Genomic DNA, 16,088 nt, shown 5'->3' with positions numbered 1-16,088 from the left:
GAGAAGAAACACACAGATCTTCCGGATGTAGATGTGGAGTACAGTTAAAAGAGTGGAGTTACATCAAAAGGCTATTAATGCATAATGAATGTTTTGGGACAATACAAATTATGGAAACAGGCCTGGCAGAGAAACCTTTATATTGGCTGGAGATCCTTTATAACCTTTATTAGCCTTTCTTTGGCTTGTTAAACCTTTATTTTTCTTGAAAACTGTAAAGTAACATTTTTTCAATGATCAGAACTTTTAAGTTTAGATTTTATTGGTAAGGCAGCACATTCCACTGTATGTATCGATGGGTTACATACCCTTGGCGCTTGTTCGCCAGAACTTCCAAATGCACTGCAATGCCAGCAGGACACACTGCTACATTTGGCGCTTCCCGGCAATGGGGGAGTTTTGTCAGTATGTGAATAACACTTACATAGAAGGGACGTTTCCTCCCGTCACCTGGAATGTGTACGAGAGGAACATGGATATGAGGACTAACAACCATGTTGAAAGTAAGCTCAGAAATGTTATTATTGTTGGCCAGAACTTCCAAATGCACTGCAATGCCGGCAGGACACACTGCTACATGCTGCGCTTCCCGGCATTGGGGGAGTTTCGCCAGTACGTCAACACCACATACATTGAAGGGGCCTTTTCCTCCCGTCAACTGGAATGTGTACAAGAGGAACATGGATACGAGGACTAGCAACCATGTTGAAAGTAAGCTCAGAAATGTTATTATTGTTTATGGATACTGTTTAGGTGAAACACTCATTCTCAATGTATAGAAAAGTCAGAGAGGTTACCAGGCACCGATGGAGGCCCACCAGAGCCATCTGTGACTTTGAGGTGCGTCTCAACACCACCCTGGAGACAGAGGTTGTAATGGCAGAAATAGCTGGGTATTTTTTCCACTTATGCCAGTCTCTATGATGGTGTGTTTAGGAACGGAGGTTGGTGTAGACAACCCAAGGGTAAGGCAGCACATTCTGCTGTTAATATCGATAAGATACATACCCTTGGCGTTTGTTCGCCAGAACTTCCAAATGCACTGCAACGCCAGCAGGACACACTGCTACATGCGGCGCTTCCCGGCAATGGGTGAATTTTGCCAGTACGTGAACAACACGTACATTGAAGGGACTTTTCCTAAAGTCACCTGGAATGTGTACGAGAGGAACATGGATACGAGGACTAGCAACCATGTTGAAAGTAAGCTCAGAAATGTTATTATTGTTCGCCAGAACTTCCAAATGTACTGCAATGCCAGCAGGACACACTGCTACATGCGGCGCTTCCCGGCAATGGGTGAATTTTGCCAGTACCTAAACAACACGTACATTGAAGGGACTTTTCCTAAAGTCACCTGGATTGTGTACAAGAGGAACATGGATACGAGGACTAGCAACCATGTTGAAAGAAAGCTCAGAAATGTTATTATTGTTCGCCAGAACTTCCAAATGCACTGCAATGCCAGCAGGACACACTGCTACATGCGGCACTTCCCGGCAATGGGGGAATTTTGCCAGTACGTGAACAACACGTACATTGAAGGGACTTTTCCTAACGTCACCTGGAATGTGTACCAGAGGAACATGGATACGAGGACTAGCAACCATGTTGAAAGTAAGCTCAGAAATGTTATTATTGTTCGCCAGAACTTCCAAATGCACTGCAATGCCAGCAGGACACACTGCTACATGCGGCGCTTCCCGGCAATGGGTGAATTTTGCCAGTACGTGAACAACACGTACATTGAAGGGACTTTTCCTAAAGTCACCTGGAATGTGTACGATTATCACTATTGGATGCAGTGCCAAGAACCCCACCGAGGCTTTTGTTGCCTTTGAACAAAATGCCATCAAATGTCCAACATTACTCAAGGCTGTTGATCTATGTTTCAAATCTTTTTACATCCTTGATGTTAATTACCCACGAGAGTGCTATACGGTCTGGGAATTTCTGCAAACCGTAGTTTATGAAATGGGTGATGAAAAGAGCTCTCCTCTGATCAAATCCCTCCGCAACTTCTTTCTGCCTGATGATTAAACACAGTTGACTTAATATTTTTCAACGCTGTCTTATCAATAATGACAAATATATCATTTTCCTATTTCATGTTTTACATTTTCCATTAATCATGGACACTCTTTGTTTGAAAGTAATATTGTTGGTGGGCTCACTGCTGTATTACAGGTAGATTACAGGTATATTGTATTATAATACTGTATTATGTATCCATGTTTATAATGTTTACATGCAGAGATATTTGTTAATCATTTTTGAGAAAGTTATTCATTTCATATTATAACCCATCATTTTGTATTTTAATCTAAATAGCAAAGTAATATATTTTTGTTAACAGTTGGATTTGATGATGGGAAGGTTCTCCCATTTTTGACTTGCAGGACGTGGACAAATTCCCATGTCTAGCTCCTTATTCACTTCAAGGTAATTTGAATACCTATAATATAATATAATAGAATGTACAGTGTACATGTATTTTGTTATGATGCGATTTTGTTTTGCCTGCAAATATCATGATGTATGATAAATTTGCATAATTTTTGTAATAAATCGAATTCATCCACTTACCCTATGAATTTATGGTTGTTCTTGTATCTTATGGCGGTGAGGATGGTATTATGTATTTGGATTTAGTCAGCCAAATTATTATTGGCCAGGTAATTTATTATTAACCCAGCATTTAGTCAAGATCACCCAAATTTGGGTAGAGATTAACCCATGAGATGGGTTATAAATTAACCCAAACCACTGGGTTGAAAAACTAACCCAAAATCTTGGGTTATGATAACCCAAATGAGGTTGGTGCTATGTTGACCCAGCGCTGGGTTAGAAAACGACTAAATTTGGGTTGAAAATAACCCAGCCAGATTTAGAGTGTACTGCAATGCCAGCAGGACACACTGCTACATGCGGCGCTTCCCGGCAATGGGTGAATTTTGCCAGTACCTAAACAACACGTACATTGAAGGGACTTTTCCTAAAGTCACCTGGAATGTGTACAAGAGGAACATGGATACGAGGACTAGCAACCATGTTGAAAGTAAGCTCAGAAATGTTATTATTGTTCGCCAGAACTTCCAAATGCACTGCAATGCCAGCAGGACACACTGCTACATGCGGCGCTTCCCGGCAATGGGGGAATTTTGCCAGTACGTGAACAACACGTACATTGAAGGGACTTTTCCTACCGTCACCTGGAATGTGTATGAGAGGAACATGGATACGAGGACTAGCAACCATGTTGAAAGTAAGTTCAGAAATGTTATTATTGTTTATGGATACTGTTTAGGTGAAACACTCATTCTAAATGTATAAAAAATTCAGAGAGGTTACCAGGCAATGATGGAGGCCCACCAGAGCCATCTGTGACTTTGAGGTGCGTCTCAATACCACCCTGGAGACGGAGCTTGTAATGGCAGAAATAGCTGGGTATTTTTTCCACTTTTGCAAGTCTCTATGATGGTGTGTTTAGGAACGGAGGTTGGTGTAGACAACCCAAGGGTAAGGCAGCACATTCCGCTATTTATATCGATAAGATACATACCCTTGGCGTTTGTTCGCCAGAACTTCCAAATGCACTGCAATGCCAGCAGGACACACTGCTACATACGACGCTTCCAGGGAATTGGTGAATTTTTCCAGTATGTGAGAACAACCTACAGAGGGGATGGTGTGTATATATCTATACTTCACTCAGACCCAGGATCTCACTGCTATATCATGAGTACCACTTTAGAAGTTTTGTCTGCTTCAACAACCCAACATCCCCTGGCTTCTAAGCTCACAGTAAAGGTGATAGCAACAGCAGAAACAAAGAACTAAGGACAAGTTTGGGAAAGAGAAGGACATGACAGAAGTTGGGGTCGAAGATGCAAATGCTGCCAGGAAACTTTTTGTGTTCAGTTCTAAGCGGCAACTGAACGTGGGTACATGGTATTTTATCATGAATTTCTTTATAAGAGACAGCATCATTCGATGCACAGAAGCAACAAAGATTGGAAATTTACAGGTTTAGACATGCCAGTCCATGTGAAAGATTTAAAAGATTTTGAAAAGAACGATTTAAATGGTTGAGACATTGCATCAGGAAGTTCATGTCAATGGGATATTTACCCTAGACACACTGGTATGACAGAACTTGGACACTTAAACACTTGGACAGTTATTCACTTAGGCTCTTAGACACTTATTCGTTAGATTGTTCCTTTGAAGTACCTGTACTATCTGAGCAGAACCGATCCACAGGGAACGAAAGTTTAATTCAGAAGTTTTATAACTTGATTGTGGTTTTGGATATAAGTGATCAGTTATCTCGGTCGGACATATTATGGTAAGCAAAACTGTTATGTACTTAGTAATAAACGTACTGTCTTATTTTCTCAATATGCAAGAAGAAGAGGAATTGGCACGTAAAAGGGACCTGATGCACATTTTTTTTTTTAATTTAGGTGCCAGAATTATTGTATTAGATGTAGGCAGTGATATGGACGACATCATCTTTGATAACGTTTTTCCTGACGGGGAAATGTTAATTATTCTAAATGGACCCTGCCCACCAAAGCAAAATACAGACTTGGAGGTGTTATGCAACAACCGAGTGACGACTACAATGCCCTTGACAACAGACCTGACTACCGCACTGGAACACCAACGCAAACCCACATGATGGCGACGTCAGATGATGATAATAATAATGGAATTGTCTGTACATACGACTGGAAGGCAGTGGAATACGTTTCCATTAGCTTTAGTTTTTTAATATTCATCTTGGTAGTTTTCATAATATTTTACTTAGTGAAAATGTTTGAATGCTTACAATTACACGTAGAACCGAATTCGGAAAATAGTGCGAGTTATTTTAGTAATAGTAGCTATTTGGCGCCCATAGAACTCGTGAAAGAATATATGATTCAGTGGCATCTTTAGATAATTGAACATATCATTTAACCCCTGCAGCTCATTTTAAAATGCACTTTCTTTCTTACAGCTGGCTTGGCATCTGCAGTGGCTAGTTTAGCGAGCTTCACTATCGTATATTTAGTGTATAGACTCGTAAAATATATTAAACTTAGATTAGCAGATAGAATGTAAGGTGTTTAGAATCCAGACAGTGTAACCCCAACCAGGACCACAGTGAAGATAGAGATATAAATGGACATTCAGTCTTAAATCTTGTGCTTTTAAGTTACGATGTTTATGCTTTCATATTAAACAGCTTACGTAGTTTTTAGTTTTGTTTTCATAGTTCTAGTGTGTACATACTTAAAATATATAAACCCTATTCTGTAAATAAATCTTCTATGACAGAAGGAGTTGGTTGGAGCCGTTCTTGAATAACCCCCAACGCCATACCAAACCGCTCCATTATATCTTCTGGAAAGATCACCAGGAGGAGGTGACTTCCTTTTACAAGGGAAGGCATGACCAGCCCAAGAAAAAGCTTAACATCTCATTCCTTAAAGAAGTACTACATGGCCAATCCCAGGTTTTCTCTGCCAACTTTAAAAAGGTCCCAGTGGAAAGAATAAGAACAACTTGTACACATTGGTACTGTTTTCATGATTCAATATAAAATACATGACCTATGATATGTAATACTATGAAATACATGACCTATGATGTGTAATACTATGATGTGTAATACAAGATCACTCCTTATCTTTATGTTGTACACCTGTCTCTGTCTTAGGCAGACCCCTAACCCAATGGTCAAGGAAGATCATCATATGCAACTTGCAACATAATATAATTTGTTATCAAGTACCATTTCCTATCTTACTAAGTTAGGCAGCCTCTGATGCTGGTGAATTTGTAGAACTTTATAAGGGGCTTCCTGGTAACATGAGCAGTATATTATGGGTATATAAGCTCTCTTCAAGTGCAGCTTGGGGAGTCTGTAACCGGCCGCACTAGAGGAGCGTCAATTGAATAAAGGCCTGCCACGCTGAGAGCTGTCTTGTTGTTCCTGGTCGTGTTAGAGGTGCTTGTGACACTGTCATAATGGTTTTATTTATGCGTTATGATTTAAAGAATTAGTTTTAAAGAAAAGTAATATATAATCCAAGCATGAGTGTGATATCTTCAGTCATACTGATTTAGGTGGTATAAAAATAGTTCAAACAAGATACAGACTAATGTATCTATGGAATGAAATTAGTGACCATTGAAGGAAACCAAAGAAATTCCGTTCCAGTTTCATATGGTGATTGTTACTTAATTAGATCTGAATTTAGAATATAGAAAGAGGAAAGTATGCTTAAAGAATCAAAACATAGGGGAGATCAGAGAATAAATAGAAATGATCTGCTTGGATAATACAGTGTGCCACCCTTTAAAGGAAAATTGTGACCATGGTATAGGTAACAAAATGTGACATGTTAAATGGAAAATTGATCTGCATTCTAAGAAGATAAAAGCGAGGCCCACACTTTGGGCTGAACACTTAAACACTTAGACACTTAGAAACTTATTCACTTAGGCACTTAGACACTTATTCGTTAGATTGTTCCTTTGGAAGCACTATTGTCGCACAAGAAGTACCTATACTATCTGAGCGGAACTGATCAATAGGAAACGGAAGTTTAATTCAGAAGGCGTACTCAGCTGTACCTCTCATCCGTGATCCAATAAAACCCGCTTACCCCTCAACCAAGGCTACAACCCCAAACATCGACTCCAAAATCTTCAACAAGTGGCATGCCATCACCATGGGACCTGGACCCGTCACCATCAGCAAGCACTATTGGCACTACACCTAGCTCAAGAAGTGCCAAGAAAGTGAAACAAAAATATTCAGACATGAGGAGAGGCGAGGGAGTAAGGAAAAGACTCTGTATTGACGCTGAAAGCCCTCCACTTAATATTTATGGATCACCAATAGCACTGGCAGATCTGACAGATGATATCTAGTCTTACATGGCAAATGTAATAAGACATAAGGAATAAACCCCAGAAGAGCAAATCGGTTTTAAGAAAAGTTGCCAAATTCAACTTGGGTTAGAAGGAAAGGTACCCTTATACTCATCTTTCTATTAAACTGTATGTAAGCATAATTTAAATATAGGATCTCTATACATTGAAAAATATTCAGTCATTTATCGATCAAAATCATTTGACTGCATTAGACATTTGAACTGGTCCTCTGGAGTTTGTGTAGGATCTGGTTTTAGGATCTCCCTGTGTTTGGTGTGAGGGGCATTTTAATAGAAGTGTATTTTATTTTCGACTTCAGCTGAGCATATTTTGCAGATACTTTGTTCAGGGGGTATTGATTTTAGTTTTCGGTATTTGCCTCTTTGGATTGCTAATTTGTGTGCCCCTGTCCTAAATTTTACCAAATTTTGCATTTCATGTTTTGGTATAGGTGCTGTTGTGTATGCTTTCCTTTCATAATTTGTTTTAAATAATCAATATGTATGTAGTATGCTATATGCTCGCTCTGTTTCTTTGAGAAACAAAAAGGTATAGTGACTTTCCAGTGCATGTTTTACTTCTGCTTTCGAGGGAGTATTAGTTGATGTTTTGATTAGATTTCAAGTAATGTATTGAATTTTGCTTGACCAATTTTTTACCTGTGTGTCATGTTTTGTTTCGTATGCATACATTGTTTTTGCCATGCGCTGCTTTGGCATTTCAGAAAATCTTTGCCAATAGGATGTAGCATGACCACTTATGTCATGTGTAATTGGGAATCTGCCTAGTTCTGCTTTAGCTGCTATATTACTGGCATTGCGTCTTATGCTAAAATGTATTTGCAATAGTTATTTCATACTACTTCGAATGGCAAAATATTCATGTATTTAAGGTTTTTTTGGCTGTTATATTTGATTGATGGTCCCCAGATTTCGCATCTGTACATCAGTATGGGTTTTATAAAAGGGCATCGGAGAGTTTTAAATGTGTCTGGGTCATATTGTTGGTGGTGGACTGTAAAGCCTGCTTAACTGCAAAACCGCCTTCATGGCTTTACCTTTCAGATCATCAAGTGCACTTTTGAATGATCAAGTGCACTTTTATTGATGTTTAGCACAATATAAAAGCCCTTCCAGGCCCTTCTGGCCTGAAAAAGTTCGAGATTGTGTAACTCACTGCAAGACAGTTTGTATACTCATTGTTAAATTGCATCGGATTGTGTGCCTGATAATAAACTCTCCAAGTGCAACAGTGGTATTTGTTGTTTTATGCTGGCTACAGTCATTTTCAAGCTGTGAGTTTCAAGTGGTCACTTTCAAGGCATTTTTAGGCAGTTGTTCACCAGTGTACTTTCCGATCATTTGATTAAAGGAAAAAATAACTTCTTGGAAAAAGTGAACTTGTCCTTCTTGGATTATCACTGGGATTAAGAGACCAATATCAGAAATAGATCCCCGCACACACATACAAACTTGGTTGATACTTATTTCATGATAGAAAATGGTGTGTGGCAACAGATGTAATGTTGCATAATGCAAGATAGAAAATAATGTGTAGCAACAGATGTAATATTGCATACAACAAGGTGTAAACTTGCACTGTTTCCGTCTTAGGCAGCCCTTAGGAGCAATAATAGAACTCGGATAGAACTTTATAAGGACTGACCTATTCATGTAATATTAGAAGTGGCTGAGAGGTATAAATACACCCTCAAAGGCTACTAGAAGGGAGTCGAGATTTGGTGATTTAATAAACCTGTAGATCCTGACCAAGCTCTGGAGTTTTGTCTTGTCTCTGATAGTGAGCAGTTGATTCCTGATACTGGTAGAGTAACCACAAGGGCAAAATAATCTACCATGAGCAAGAGAGTATCTCCCAGAGCAACCAACAGGGAAAACCAGGAAAGCCTGAAAATACCTGAAGTACAAATACCACCACCAGCACCACCAGCACCACCAGCCCCCCAGCAAGCAGCAGCAGCAGCAGGTCTGACCAAGCACTGGTGTTGCGTTTTGCCTCTGATAGTGAGCAGTTGATTCCTGATACTTATAAGTAGCTATACTAAAAGTATGTGTGATTTATGGATTTATATGTGGTTTCTTTCATGGGTATGCAGTGCCATGGAGTTGTTAACACGAAATTATAGAATCTTTCTCCTTATAAGTAACCCTTAGAACACTTCTTATATACATGATACTAAAGGTGATTCCCTATAGAAAGATATTCACTCCTGAAAGCAAGCAGACTTAGATCTCACTGAACAGCTGGTTTCCAGAATAAAGACGCCCCTCGCTAAGAAAATTTCTTGAGTTATTGAATATCACTACTCGCAAAGAAAAAGACATCCCTCATATTGGAGGAGAACCATAAGGGCAACAAAACAAAAACAAAATGACATTATTCAAAGGAAAGAAATGTCCCATTACTAACAATTATTTCAAGAATTGGTTAGAATTTCTTTTTCGTGATCATTAATTATTCTGACTGGATTCTGCAACACAGCTTTACCATACAGCTTTCAGTCCTACATTTGACCAAGGTTATTATTTCAACAAATATGAACTGGAATAAGTTTTTCAACAAATTCAATTTCCAAACTGCAACACCTAAATAGAGTTCATACTACTGTGTTAAGTCAACCATAACCAACTATGAAATCAACTCCTTAAAATAAGGCAGGTGCTGGGTCAAGCCAGCTTTTTACTACAGGAAATCTTTGTTTGAGGTTCAACAAGCATAATACGGTCCTCTAAAGATCTTTTGATGTCTCTTGAAAGATATGCCTAATTTCTGTCTGCCTTCTGCAAGCAGGCAGTATATGGCCCTTAGTTGGTTGAATTATTATGCTTTTTTTTACAGTCGACATATCACAGGCCTGCAGACAGACAGAGAGGGAGGTTTTTTTAAGAATTGCCCTTTTGACTGATTAAGTTTCCCTTTTAATCAAAATAAGGTTTACAACTATTCTCTGTGTAGGACAGCTAACACGGTAAAGCAGTCCACTTTTTCAGAAAAAAAAACAACCCCATTCCTGAAATTGCTGTCTACAAACCTGTATAATCTCATCATGTTTCCATAAACATACGTAATAATATATTTATATAGAAACGGCATTATCCTATCACTTAACTGTTCAGGACTTCACAATCTGACATGCATTTGACAGTATTAACTGCTTCTATCCATTCACAAATGGTCAAAACAAGCAAGAAGGTTGATGGACCCTCATCTTAACCTGATGATAATTTTATATCATTACTGACTTTACTTTTACGGTCTTGACTCATCACTGGAAGAACTGCTTGAAGAATCTGTGGACATCACTTCAACATCTTCATTCTCTTTGTTCAGCCCTTTGACCTCTGACATTGCTGCCTGATTGGTCGTTGCCATGGAAATGCTGGATGACAGCTCTGGTGGTGGTTGCCATGGCATCGATGCTGCATGGGAAGGAGTGTGGTCTGAAATTATCAAAAAATGTTACATGTAAAATAATCATGGACTGAGATTATAAACATTACTTTGTATTAACTTTGATTTAACTTTGCTAATATAATTTATTATGTGAGAAAGATATCTATATTGTATACTGCATGAGAAGGAGTGTGGTCTGAAATTATAAAGAAGTGATGTGTGTAAAATAACCATGGATTGAGATTAACAACATCACTTAGAATCTACTCTGATTAACTTTGGTAATATAATATATGAGAGAGAGAGAGAGAGACGGGGGAGGAAGAGAGATTTTTTCTGTAATGTGTGAGAGAGAGAGGAAGAAATGAAGAAGGATATTAGTTTTTATTATGTGAGAGAGAGACAAAGGGAGAGGGAGAGAGAAAGATTTTGGCTAACATTGTGTGTGAGAGAGAGAGAGAGGGGGTGAAGAAGATTATTTTGTGTGAGAGAAAAAGAGAGGCAGAGATTTTGGTCTGTATTATGTGTGTGTGTGTGAGAGAGAGAGAGATGGAGCAAAGGAGAGAGATTTAGAGCAGGGGTGGGTAGTGCAATTTTTCCTAGCAACCCTACCTAACTGTCCTGGCTGCCTTGAGAGTTGAGGATCGGCTCCTAACCCAGGCTGGGACTGGAAGTTAGGGTTGTTCAGCCGCCCCAGGAATCCCATCCTCATGTCTAACTCTGTGGGATATGGCCGTCTGGGATCACCTGAGTGATAAAACAAACTTGTCATTACTCATCTTTTCCACTCCTTTGATTTTCAGGATTTATAATTATTTGAGTAGGAAAGAAGTGATAACTATTTGAATTGAATTGGGGTTCATTAACAATGTTTGGTCAACACTCAAAAGATGCCCTCCAGTGACTAATTCTGAGTAAAATTCATTATTAAATCATTTGTAAAAATATATCAGCACTGAAAGCTATATCTGATAAACATTGATCAAACATTGTGAAAAGCAGTTTATTTCAAAATGGAAAGTCTAATTTCATGAAAAGCATGGTAAGAATGATGTGGATAATGAATGTGGCCACTCACTGCATAATGAAGCTCTCAAAAAGGATTCCCACAGTCCAGTATTATTCATTATATTTAGTAACACCTGAGGTTAGTTGATATCAGATTGTACAGAGTTGGGTCAGTGACAAAATAAATAGTATATGATAACAGCATTACCTGGTTGCCAAGTATTAGGAGCTGCTACAGCATGACTAGAGCTAATTTTATGTGCATACTTTATGAGCTCTTCAGACGGAATGGACTTCTGATTAGCCTGCTTGATGGAGGTCAGTTTCTGTTTGGCTTGATATATGGCTGTTGCCTAGAAATGAGAGAAACGATGAATTATGTCTGATCTCACAGGCCCATATCATTGGCTGCACCAGGGCATTTGCTTCAAGCAAGAATGGCAGTGTTTTTAAAAAGATAATAAAATGAGTGGCAGAAATATGTGGCTCTCACTGCAGAGATGCAGATTTGCATTGCTTAATATGTAGAAATTTCAATCTAGTATTCTGTAAAAGTAATATCTTGAAAGTTTGCTTGTGTAAGGTTTTTAAAAGAAGTAAGTGCAGTCACAGTGATAAAAAGTAACGAAAAATGCACTAGTAGTTTGGAGGTTAAACTGACATAAGACTTATTAAATTTAAGATTTTTTAAATTTCTAGTTAAGTTACAATGCAGTGTGAAGGTTCAGTATATATATTTTTCTTGAAACAATAAATGCCCTAAATAATTATACATTAATTCCAAATGCAAACACATGGGACAAGTGGTAAACAGTTGTAAAAACTGAAAATCCTTTTAAAATGTTGCTTGCAATTTCTCAAAATGAACAAGATAAAGACTAAAAATCATTAAATCAGGCATAATGATCCTAAAAACTTTCACCCATTAAAAGGGTCTTTTTTTATTATAACCCGACCCCCACACCACATCAAATAATCCTTTATAATTTAACCCCCAGGAGTTGGGCAAAATGGGATCATATATTTGGATAATGCAAAGCTGTTACAGAGATTCCCTGTTTCTATGCCTTAAACTCTGCACACAAAAAGAATGAAACGACTCCATGTTATAACTTCAACAGAATACATTTTGCTAAACTAAAAGTTACATGGTACAAGCATGGTCAACTCTAAGCTTCAATCATGACCTCTTTCCTTCTAGTCTTTCCAGTCTCCCTTTCATATTCAAGTTCATGGGTTTTTATGCTTAACTGTATCAATAAAATTGTCAATCAAATAAATCATAAACTGATTGGTTAATTCAAACACCAGGCTGCCCCCTAGTGGTGGGCACTCCCAAGACCTCCATACGATCAAGCTCTCACGGATTACTAGCTTGAAACCAAGAGCATGAATTTGAACTAATGGGTGTGAAATGTTACCTAAATCTGCTTATACATCTTAGCTTCCCATATGTCAATTTTCTCAAGCAGACTTCAACTGAATGAATTAATACCACACCTTGTATGAAACATTAAAAATATAAAGTACAATTTTTTTCAATACTGTGGTCCATGCAAATATATACTAGTATACAGTAATGACTGTATCTTTTCAATGGGGGAAAATTGTGAATTTTTCAGATTTATTTTAAAGTCTTAATTTCCTAAAATAAGAGCAACCCTATTCAGTGTTGACAACAAAATTGAAAAGCAGACTACCTTATAGTTCTATATTATGCATTAAAAGCACCACAACTGCTATACAAAAATATAAATTTTATGGGTTTAAAATGATGTATCTGAAAGTTTGATCATTTTTGCCCATTGAAAAGATCTGAGTCATTACCGTACTATACTTAACACACAGAATAATTTCTAACCAAAATAGTTTCTGCTTCCTTCAGATTCTTCTGCAACTGAAGTATATCAGCATCTCTTCTGTCAACTTCTACCTGCAAGGCTTCAATCTTCTTCTGGACTTCACCTTGCTCTGTTGCTAAAAAAATAAATAAAGAACAACGTGACAGAAAATGTGTTGATAATCTTTTAAAATTCTCTTGTAAAAAAATCCTTTTTTATTTCTTTTGTGGTATACATATGTCAGTGACATGGCCATCATCAAATACACCAAAATCATTTTCTTTTTCTTTTTCTTTTTTCAAATGTAGCAAAATTGTTACTTAAAATCCCCCACACAAATAAAGAGCTCACTTTCTAATCCTTCATTTGCTTTTTCTAGGTATAAAAGACAAATAATGACAGAAAAAAGTCCAAAATAATTCTAACATATATCAAGTTTGAGAAAGTGCAACTATGACATTGTTTTGTCTGTCTATACAAGGTAATTTGACCTCCATCACTCTCTCCTTTCCATCTCTCTGTAAACATTTCTAAATTCTTAGATTAAATGAGTTAACATAAAATTTTTCATTAACAAAATCTTTACCTGAATCCTGCTCATCTAAATTATTTATATAAACTCTGTTCTTCAGACAAGACTGTGTGAGAAAAGAACATTCTAGTTTCCCCACTGTCTGCAATTCCCCATACCTCCAACAAGACTACTGCCTACTGCCTTCAATGCCAGTAGCCTGAGATCTTATAATCCAAACTATTGAGACCAGAAATGAGGTATGCTATGATGAATACTATTGGCCAAGACAGACTATGTGACCTGTTATCATGAATACTATTGGACAAGACATATCATGTGACCTGCTGTGATAAACCTGTGACCACATGTCAAAATTCACAGAGGAAGAACTCCCACAAACAGCTGTTATAAACAACCCACAGTTCACAAGTTAAGCCGAGATAGCAGAGGATGTTACATAATCAGGGAACTTCAAAGCAAACAACTGCAGATGGCAAATTACCCATAAAGATAATTCAGCATTCAGCAAAATAGGAAACAAACATTTTAATCACTTCTTTCAGTAAACATTAATGTGAGGGTCCAAACCCCTAAACATCCCTCCACCCCCCCCCCCCAAAAAAAAAAAAAAAAGAAAGAGAGAAAGAAAGAAAAATTGATTTTTCATTTTCTGGGACTGGTATCTTCCAGGCTCACAGTATTAATCAGAATTAGAGTTGTGCTCACCTAATCACATTACTGAACCTGAGCTTTCATTAATTTAATATTTTTTAGCTTTTTGTCATACTCTGAAGTGGCTGGGTGCATACCTGTTTTCAAAGCAGCCTGTATTTCTGCATCTTTCTTCAGCAGCAACTCCATCAGTTGCCCCGTGTCTGCTACAGGCTCTGTAGAAGTCTCAGTCTTCTTGGCTGACATCAGCTCAAACAGTTCTCTGCAAATAAAAAATAATAATAATCTTAATCTTTATTGATCTACTGAACCTTCGGACTATTGCTACGGCCCCCTTTTAACAGCCATGTAAACAGCTATGTAACTGTAGTTCTCCCTCCCTTTAAGTTTGAACATATCCTTTTATGTGGCATATGCTTGTATCCATATCTTTATAGTATGTTTATGGTAAATTTATAATCACACCAAGGTTTATCTTAGATAGAATATTTTATGAATAAATTTACTAGTACATATGTTCATTATATAAAGATTATTTTTTCATTCACAAACGGCTAGGCAACATAATTACCAATTAGAGAAATGGTAATGCACCAATTGTATTGTATCATCATTAATATATCATATTGTACAAGGTCATGACAATCTATGTACCAGTACAGAAATAAATTGAATTGAAAATTGAATTGATCACAAAATGTGTACAAGTTACATTTTACAGGCTCTCTACTCGATTGTTTTTATTTTGTGCCGAAAGGTTCGCTGCGTCGACAGCCCGCTATGCCGAAGCCATCATAGAGTTAGATTGCCCATACTTTGAAGAAAATATTTTGAAAATAGTACCTTTTTTATTATAATAATATATAATAGCATTACTAGCCTTTAATACTACAAAGAACATGCATTACACACTATATTTTCTGCATATATAATTGCGTATTTGTATATACTTAAAGTAACTTATAGTAACTGGCTCGCACTGCCAGTAATTACGCCGCGGGATATTCAGGGCACAGACCGCGATCATAAGACATACCGCGAATAGAAAATAGAATTTAGAAAATAGACATTGCATGTGAATGAAGCCTTAGTCCCCAAATTCCCAAAGGCAATCACAGGGCAAGAAACCAGAAAATTAACGAAAGCAGAGAACCCGTTGTCGCGAAAAGCCAATATATTAAGGTAATCTGCATACTAGTAAATTACTGTGACAAATCTTAATTTAGTACATTCTGCATGCCATGGCAGTGAGCAACACTTCGGCCTGGTTTGTAAGTGCCATAACTATAACAGGGTATCATCATGTACCCCCAGGGCCCACCCCCCACCAAAACAAACTCCCACACTCCGGCTTTGTTCAATTATTTTGAGCACGTGAGAAGACCAAGTCACATAAACGATGAAAATAAATTAAGCAAGAATACGACAAAACATAGGCACAACATGTTTAGTTCAATCATTCCGTGTTAAGAGTCAACTTGCACTGTAGCAATTATTAAACTTAATGCTCACTTTGTGATTATTTCTACATCTTCGATTAGCGAGAGCAAAACTTGCTTCGTACCGGGCGCCGCCATCTTTGTTTTTGTTAGTGGTAAAGGGACAATGTGGCGAATATGAAAAATTATATTACTTACATTTTGTACGTATTTTTATCCTTTGTTGAGATATTTAGCCTGGCTGAATAAATATAATACTAATAAGATACA

At 37.6% G+C, this 16,088-nt stretch overlaps 1 protein-coding gene across 1 annotated transcript; it reads right to left on the bottom strand.

Moving 5' to 3' along the window:
• Window positions 1–9,002: 9,002 nt before the first annotated feature.
• LOC106175701 (mediator of RNA polymerase II transcription subunit 4) lies at window positions 9,003–15,995 on the bottom strand. The gene is made up of 6 exons (XM_086996708.1): window positions 15,892–15,995; window positions 14,517–14,641; window positions 13,214–13,329; window positions 11,561–11,705; window positions 10,957–11,091; window positions 9,003–10,391 (listed from the first exon to the last, which is right to left on the bottom strand). Exons 1-6 carry the CDS (start codon window positions 15,954–15,956, stop codon window positions 10,201–10,203), a joined length of 777 nt encoding a protein of 258 aa, XP_086852834.1. The 5' UTR covers window positions 15,957–15,995; the 3' UTR covers window positions 9,003–10,200.
• Between the last annotated feature and the right edge of the window lie 93 nt (window positions 15,996–16,088).

Source organism: Lingula anatina, chromosome 10 (assembly GCF_051362555.1).
Source record: "Lingula anatina isolate TDL-2025a chromosome 10, LinAna3.0, whole genome shotgun sequence".
In the NCBI taxonomy this organism is placed as follows: domain Eukaryota; kingdom Metazoa; phylum Brachiopoda; class Lingulata; order Lingulida; family Lingulidae; genus Lingula; species Lingula anatina.
The sequence above is the reverse complement of the archived record's forward strand: the minus strand, read 5'-3'. Positions and strand labels throughout refer to the sequence as shown.

Coding starts and splice junctions, on each gene's coding strand:
- LOC106175701 (XM_086996708.1), bottom strand. CDS start 15,956: ATGGCGGCGCCCGGTACGAAGCAAGTTTTGCTCTCGCTAATCGAAGAT. Junction 11,706..13,213: donor AGGAAGCAGAAACTATTTTG/GTTAGAAATTAT, acceptor TCTCATTTCTAG/GCAACAGCCATATATCAAGC. Junction 11,092..11,560: donor TCCTAATACTTGGCAACCAG/GTAATGCTGTTA, acceptor TTTATCACTCAG/GTGATCCCAGACGGCCATAT.